At 39.5% G+C, this 8,295-nt stretch overlaps 1 protein-coding gene across 1 annotated transcript in view; it reads left to right on the top strand.

Annotated features, from left to right (window-relative positions):
- The window catches only part of RAD50 (RAD50 double strand break repair protein), an 18,466-nt gene that overhangs the window by 688 nt on the left and 9,483 nt on the right, over window positions 1–8,295 (top strand). The window contains 13 exon segments of the mRNA XM_029962971.1: window positions 102–341; window positions 1,143–1,331; window positions 1,485–1,689; window positions 2,067–2,195; window positions 2,436–2,601; window positions 3,281–3,474; window positions 4,025–4,231; window positions 5,122–5,304; window positions 5,499–5,656; window positions 6,178–6,353; window positions 6,456–6,693; window positions 7,191–7,380; window positions 8,240–8,289. Of these exon segments, the coding sequence (XP_029818831.1) occupies window positions 102–341; window positions 1,143–1,331; window positions 1,485–1,689; window positions 2,067–2,195; window positions 2,436–2,601; window positions 3,281–3,474; window positions 4,025–4,231; window positions 5,122–5,304; window positions 5,499–5,656; window positions 6,178–6,353; window positions 6,456–6,693; window positions 7,191–7,380; window positions 8,240–8,289 (2,325 nt within the window).

The following is an 8,295-nucleotide window of genomic DNA, read 5'->3' as shown; positions in this document are numbered from 1 at the left end:
CCTGCACTCGGGGTTGTGAGTGAAACAGGGATGCTCAGGGTGTTGGCAGACTTGGGCCGACTGTATTGTTTCAGGAAGAGCAGAGAGCTGGGGGAGAAGAGAACATTCCCCCCAGCTGAGGAGGCACATATTCATTTGGAGCTTGAGGAGAATTTTCCGTAACTGGGTTTTCTTTTTGCTTCTCCTGAGGTTGCCAATGAAACAGATGTGAGGGCTCAGATCCGGCTGCGGTTCCGGGATGTGAACGGAGATGTCGTGGCCGTCCAGCGCTCCATGATCTGCACCCAGAAGGGCAAGACCCCGGAATTTAGAACGCTGGAATCTGTCATTACTAGGACAAAGTAAGTTGTCAAGTGTTTTTTTCTTGCTTTGGCATGAAGATCTGTTTGGTTTTGGGATATCTTTATGCATAAGATTAGAGAAAACTCCATAACCTATTCCTAAAAGCTACCAGAGCTTTTAGATTAAAGGTGTGGAGTTTCACCAATTTATCTGGTAGGTGATTGAAAAATCCTACATTTGACAGCCTCTATGTTAAGAAATCTGTCAGCTTGAATTTATGTGAAAATTGTCTTAGTAATGATAGTGGGGAGGCCCTGGCACAGGTTGCCCAGAGAAGCTGTGGCTGCCCCATCCCTGGAAGTGTCCAAGGCCAGGTTGGATGGGCTTGGAGCAACCTGGGATAGTGGCATCCCTGACCACGGCAGAGGTTTGGAACAAGATGAGCTTTGAGGTCCCTTCCAAACCATTCCATGGTTCTCTGATTGTACGATACAGTTTAAAATTAACATTATGTGGAGTATGTAGGCTTTACTTCCATAAGAACGTTTTCAGTTTCAGATCATTTTTGGCCTGTGTTTAACTCCCATCTCCACTGTTTAGTTGTATTTCCTTTACTTCAGAGCGTTTTTGCTCCCTCTGGTGGTTCCACTGAGTTTTAAAACGTGTAACAGGCAGACTACAAATATTGACAGTGTTAAAAACACCTGTCAAACATGGTAATTATGGGCTTAAAAATTGTTACTTGTTAAGTTTTCGAATCATTGCATTACAACGAGATTATACTGTTAAAAATGCAGTTTACTTTTGAAAGAACTTGCTGGTAACCTCTTTGGGGATTTTGTTTCCCTGTGCTCGGGCAGGAACGGCGAGAAGATCGGCAGCCTGAGTTCCAAGTGTGCAGAGATAGATCGGGAGATGATCAGTGCCCTCGGGGTTTCCAAATCCGTGCTCAACAACGTCATTTTCTGCCACCAAGAAGAGTCCAACTGGCCGTTAAGTGAAGGAAAGGCCCTCAAACAAAAATTCGATGAGATCTTTTCCGCAACAAGGTTTTTCTCTTTACTGTAATTAAATAAAAACTAAGTAAGAAGATGTCTTCTCTAATAACGTAGGTGTTGATGAAAATGTCTAAGGCATTGTTTCACACAGCAGCATTGCTATATTGCCAAAAGATCTGAAATTTTTTGTCCTTTTTTTTAAAGGTATATTAAAGCGCTTGAAGCTCTGCGTCAGGTACGGCTGAAACAAAGCTTGAAGGTAAAAGAGTGTCAGACAGAACTGAAATATCTAAAACAAAATAAAGAGAAAGCCCAGGAAATCCAGGATCATCTTAGCAACAGAGAGGCTCAACTGGCTGCTTCTAAGGAGAATGTAAAAACAATTGAGAGCCAGCTTGAACCTCTGAAGGTAACTTGCATGATGATTGTGTTAATACTTTAATACAAAACAGTCAAAAATCTTACACTTTTATGTCTAATCCTTTGCCCTGAAGCAGAATTAAGCACACCTCAGCTCGCCTGACAGATACTGCTCTAACCTGTAAACAGTCACTGGAGATTTAAGAACATAGAATTCTTGTAGCAGCATTGGGTTTTTGGTTGCTTGATTTTAAACCTCTGAAATTTAGCTGGTATCTGAAACGAAAATGAACACTAAACTAAAACTTAGCCCTCCCTATTTTTTACAAGTATTTTATAATGCTGAGGGTTTTACACTTAAAATAATTGATTATGGGATTCATAAGCTGGTGAGATATTTTACTTCCAGCATTCTTTCTTTTGCAGAGTTCTCTGGCAGCAGTTGAACAGAATCTCACAAAAGTAATGAGGCTGGACAACGATGTGAAGGCCCTTGAGAGCAGGAGGCAGCAAATGGAGAAAGATAATCAAGATTTGCAACAGAAGATGGAAAAGGTTTCCTGTGTGACAAAAATTGAGATTGATTTGTTTTATCAGCCTAAGAAAAATATGTTTTCCAGTTTTTGCTTGTAGCAAATTTTCCCCTTACATGTGTTAGTATAGAAATTCTGCATGGGAGGTGTTTGTCTTTTATTTCTTGAATTCTGTTATAAAAACTGTACATTTTAAAAGCATCAATAATTGACTTATAAATTTAATTAATACAGAATAAAGTATTTTGTATTTGGTGTACAGGTTTTCCAAGGAACAGATGAACAACTAAGGGATAGGTACCAGAACCACCAGAGAATAGTGAAGGAGAAGGAGAAGAGATTGTTGGACTATAAACGTGACTTGGACAGAGCCACTAAAGAATGCCAGAGGTTCAACAGTGAGAAATCAGAGCTGCTTGTTGAACGAGGTATTTTAGACTTCATCTAGAACCTTGTCTTTATTTTTTAATGTAACTCAGATCTGAAGTGGAACTACTGATAATAACTGAAGGGATCTGAACTGGACACAACTCCTACAATGTGCATCAGTTTGGGCTCAGCTGCACAGTGGGGTGTGGGCACCTTGCAGGGGGCCAGGTCTGGGTGTTCTGCTCCCAGAGTTTCTGATGTGCACTTGTTCTGAGCTCTAATTGCAACATGTGGTACATCTTGTCTTAGAACTGAGAAAAACATGAAAGCTGAAAGCCCAGCATCCTCTGTTCACGTGGGGAATGGGGGTGAGTCAGGTAGTGTTCTTTCATACATTGTGTATTCTCTTTTTGATGGATTATGGGAACTTCAGCAGAGCTGCAGTAGTTGAGGCACAGAATATATGCTTATATAAAATAAGTTTGGGGTTTGGTTTTTTATCAGAGCAATATTTTTAGTGTTTTAAGAGGCTTGCTTTTAAGTTATTGATTTATTACATTAATAAAAATTTAGTTACCTGAAACAACAGTCTCTTGCTACAGCTTGTTTTTACTCTGTAGCTTTTTGTTTTGTTTAAAAATACTTCCATTTCAAAAGCTTTAATAGTTGCAACTGACTTTGAATCCTGAATGTATCTTGGGGTTTTGAACGTTCCTGTCACTCTCTCTCTCTGTGGAGGTCGTCTGCAGCTGCAGGCAGATCGTCACCAGGAGCACATCATGACCAGGGATTCCTTGATTCAGTCCTTGGCAGCACAGCTGGAGCTGGATGGTTTTGAGCGAGCACCCTTCAGTGAAAGGCACATCACCAGTTTTCACAGGTTGGTGAAGGAGAGACAGGAGAGAGACACAGAAGCTGCAAATCATTTGATGGTAAGAACTTGGTTATTTTAGTAGTGCCATCAGTATTGCCACTTAGTGTGTTATTGGTCCAGATGTGTCTTTAAGGTGCTGGGAGGAAGTGTTGGGGGGGGAGCTGAAGCCATTTTTCTTCTGGAATCCTTGCTTGTGGGTTGCCTGAATCTTTCCATGGACATTAGTTTTGGAACTAGGAGTGGTCATGAAGGCTGTTGGACAGGCAGTTTGTCACATAGGTTTTTCTAGCAGCCCTCATGCAGGTGGATCACTGACAAGCTCAAAAGCCTGAGGAAGAATTCCAGTGGGCAGCTGGTTTAAAAATAAGCAGCTTTTCGTTGAAGTCATGTTAAAAATGGAATTCCTCTTACGGAACACTACTGGTATGATGCATCTGCATTTTCCTGTCAAAAACATTGCAGCAGAAAACTTTGGGCAAGTTCTAGTTTTCTCAGTATTTCAGTGTCTTGTGTTACAGTGGTGACTATTTGCAAACTAGTGGGGAAAAGTATTTTAAATATTTTCCTGTGAAAAAAATAATAAGTATATTGTCACTGACTTCTTTCAGAGAGACTTTGCACGAAAAGAAGCAATGAAACAAAAACAGATAGACGACATGAGAGACAGGAAAACTGGATTAGAAAGAACCATTGACCTGAAGTCAGACATTCAAAATAAGAAACATGATGAGCTGAAGAAAGTCAAATGTGAATTGCAGCAGTTGGAGGGGTTTTCAGACAGAATTAGTGAGCTGGATGAGGAGATTGGCAAGACGGTAAGTTAATGTGTAACTGAAAAAATTATGGAAGTTTGAAGTAAAAACTTTGGGCTGTATCATTAAAAAAATTGATAAAAACTAAAAAACTTCAACCCCCCTTGATCTTTACTCTGTCAGCTGCAGTTTTGCCTTTTAATGCCCACTGTGCTTTGTCTTTTTAGATAGTGCATTCCTTGGGGCAGGGCCTGTTCACTACTTTGGTTTTGGTCAGTGCACACATAGAATATGCTGCTGCTGCTTGGTGAGTTGTAAATAGAGTAATAGCCACAGCTATTACTTACAGCACAAGGAGATTAGTCACCCTTAAATCAGTGGGCCAGAAACGTTGAATTGAAGTGCCACACTACCTACAGTTGTCAAGATAACTTGTCTGTGAGATGGACTATTTGGTTATAAGTGTTTTAGCTGATGAAATATTGTAAAGTTACAAGCATTTTATGTTCCAGCTGAACAGCTGGTTATGCCTTTGTAGCCAAATATTTTATGTGTGTTAGCAGTATATGAATTCAGTGCTTGACAGTGTTTTTTCTAACCTCCTCACTAGGGTAACTCCAAATTTAATATACAGTAAATGCTAAAATAGAGAAAATCAAACTAAATATGAGAGAGCTTCCTGGAGCTATGTCATGTGGTTATGGCTTCTGGCAAAAGCATGAGTGGCTTGGGGCAGCACTGCATTCCAGGACAGTGCATCCAGCCTCTGCCTGGGGCTTGCCTTGCCCCATGCCAGCATCACAGCCTTGGGCCTTTTACATGAATTCTTTACAAATCTTGTGCCTGTCCTGTAGCAGCTGATGAGCTGAAGAGCTTTCTTCTCTTTCCTTTAGTTAGAACTTCATTGATTTGTGTCATTATTTGTGTTTTCTGGCCATTTATTTTTTGTGTAGGAACATGACCTGGAGAAGGCTGAGAGGAACAGCAGTGTAGAAACGCTGGAACGGGAGGTACAGACTCTGCAAAGTGAGAAAATAAGCCTGGACAAAGCTCTCAGGAGGTTGGATCAGGAGATGGAGCAGTTGAATCTACACACCACCACAATTACCCAAATGGAGATGCTGAAGAAAGACAAAGTAATTTTTAAATCATTATCTCATAAGAGAGGGACATAAAGTTGATACAGTCACTCCAAGATTTGTGTATTTTTCAGATGTCTATCACCAATCAGATGTAAAGCCTTCATAGAAGCCATTACCTTAATTAATGCATTGACTGTTATAAACTTGAAGATATGAAAACTTTAATTTAAAATGCTTCATTTCCCCAGGCAGAGAAAGAAGAGCAGATTAGAAAAGTAAAATCAAGACATTCTGAGGAACTAACGTCCCTGTTGGGATACTTCCCAAATAAAAAACAACTTGAAGACTGGCTTCATGGTAAAAATAAAAAGATTAATCAGACAAGGGATACACTTGCTAACCTTAAGTAGGTATTAATTTAATTGTTTATGTCTCCATAAGTATTTATGTTTTTAAATGTTGGAAAGTTTAATGTGCTCAACATAGTTTTAACCTAAATTCGTTATTGTTTATTTAGGTATCTGCAAAATCAGAGAAAGCATCCTGCAGTGTTCCTGTAATGTAGAGCTGACACAGTTTGTGCTAGTTGTTAAAATCACAATGTTTGTAGTGTGTCAAAGAGTGATAACAACCTTGAGAGGTTCAGTAATATCTCACAAGCAGCAGTAGATAATCCTATTCTGTAAAGTTTTGTAGGGTTTTATTTGTTAGAAATGAGTTTCTCATCATATAGAAAACTAAAGGGATTTAAAATGAAACACTTTGATCTATAGCATAGTCAATGCTATAGATTGGCTGAAAAATCATTGAAGAAGAAGTGGTGAACAGCTGGAATACCAATTTTGGATTAACTTCCCATGGTTTTGGTTTTGCTTAAACAGTTTAAATCTTTTGGGAAATATAAGAGTTTCTTCACTGATGTTTCAGCAAGCGACTGGCATTGGTAGAAAATGACAAAACTTACGCCAGTAATGAGCTGAAAAAAAAGGAAGCACAGTTGTCCCAGCATGAAGCAAAACTTTTTGATGTTTGTGGAAGTCAAGATTTTGACAGTGATCTGAACAAACTTCAAGATGAAATTGAAAAAAGTTCCAAACAGCGAGGTAAATTCACGCATAGCTCTGCTTTTTCTCCCTGAAGCACTGATTTAGCTCTGCTTATGAACTGTTTATTCAGCATAAGTCTTCTGTTTGCTTTTCTGCCAGCTGTGCTTGCTGGAGCCACTGCAGTCTATTCCCAGTTCATTACACAGCTGACAGAGGAGAGCCAGTCTTGTTGCCCAGTGTGCCAGCGAGTTTTTCAGACTGAGGCTGAACTGCAGGATGTCATCAGTGACCTGCAGTCCAAGCTGCGCCTGGCCCCAGACAAGCTGAAGTCAACAGAGACTGAGCTTAAAAGGAAGGAGAAAAAACGGGATGAAATGATGAGCCTTAAACCACTGAGGTGAGGTACTAAGCAAACCAGATTGTTGCAAGCTGTTTTCTTGCAAATGCTTGTTTTCTGATTATTAAAACTGTCAAGGAGGCTTTATTTTAGGACTAGTTAATTCATCTCATTGTTAATTTATCTAGTTAATTTATTTTGTTGAGATATTTTGAGAGCATTTGAGAATATATGAGGGTAGAGCTTTCCTTCACAAGAGGGCACTCTTGTACAGTGGATTATACCTTCTCATGGGCACTTGCTGTAATTAAGTTAAAAACCAAAAGAGATTTTGCTTGTTTTGTTTCATCTCACCTGTCTAAAATGAGGGATTATTACCTTAGCTGGATATGTAACACAAGCTTAGTTGAATGTGGGCAAGGTTAAGGGGTTACTATTTTGGTTAAATTTAATCTTCCACTATTAAATCATATCACAGATTTTATGATCTTGAATGTCTTCAATTTATGCTGCTGTTTTTGACAGAAGAAATTTTAGGGATTTATATCTTATTTAAGGCAAACTGTAGTTGAACTCGAAGAAAAGGAAATTCCAGACCTGAGGAACAAGATCCTGAATGCAAACAGAGATTTAACAGGCCTGAAGGGTGAGATAGAAGAACAGGAATCATTCCTGCAGACAGCTTTGTCTGAGGAGGGAGGTGCCAAAGTGTGTTTACAGGATATAACACTGATGGAAAGGTACCAGGTATGCTTTGGTTATTTTTTTTATTATATAAAATTATATTCACTTGCTAGGATTTAAATATGTAGTTATTCAGTAATATGACATAACTTTAAGGTCTTTATTTTAAAATACTTTAAAGACAGTATAACACAGATGATCTTGGTACTAATAAAATTCATGTTTTACATAATGATTTTTTCTTTCAAGGACCACAGAGTTCCTTGAGTTCTGATTCAATTCTGTGCTAGTAACTGGAAAAAAAGATATAATGCAGAACATGGGCAGGACCACAAGTACACCAAAGTGTTTCTCAGTCCTTATAGTCATTATAGTTCAGTGTATTCTCAGCACCTCACATGTGCTTCCATTCCCGTGGTTCTGTGCCCTCTGAATATATGGTAAAGGGAAAGAGGAATCCTACACTTTTTGTTATTCTGGCACAGAAGACTGTTTTGAACAGTCTTCACACCTTAATACCAACACAAAATCTTTGCCTGCCTGAGAATCATCTTGGAACAATGAGACAGAGGATGTGGGGCCAGGCAAAGGACAGAGAGCATTTCCCAGGTGGGAGATGGCAGCAGCTCCCGAGGCTCCAGCAGTTCCACTGTCCCAGGGACAAGCTGTACATTTACCTGTCCTGAGAGGGGCTGAGAATGCCAAAAGCCCATCCATCCACACTGCCTGATTTCCTCCACAGTTAGGAATTCCAGTTTCTAGCAGCCTGTGGCTGACACAACCCAACTGCTAATGATGTGACATTACTCCAGAAGAGGGGGGAAATTTGAAGGTGCCTGAGCTTATTCTTAGTGCCAAAGATTAAAAAATACATTGTTGAACACTAGTACAATAGTAATAGTATTTTCCCTTATACTTTCAGACTGATATTAGGGATATGGAACGAAAAATTGCTCAGCAGGAGGCTAAACTGCTGGG

The sequence above is a fragment of the Manacus vitellinus genome, unplaced genomic scaffold, assembly GCF_001715985.3.
Source record: "Manacus vitellinus isolate BGI_N305 unplaced genomic scaffold, ASM171598v3 scaffold_51_pilon, whole genome shotgun sequence".
NCBI classification, from domain to species: Eukaryota; Metazoa; Chordata; class Aves; order Passeriformes; family Pipridae; genus Manacus; species Manacus vitellinus.
Note: the sequence above shows the minus strand (reverse complement) of the source record. Positions and strands in the feature narration are given on the sequence as shown.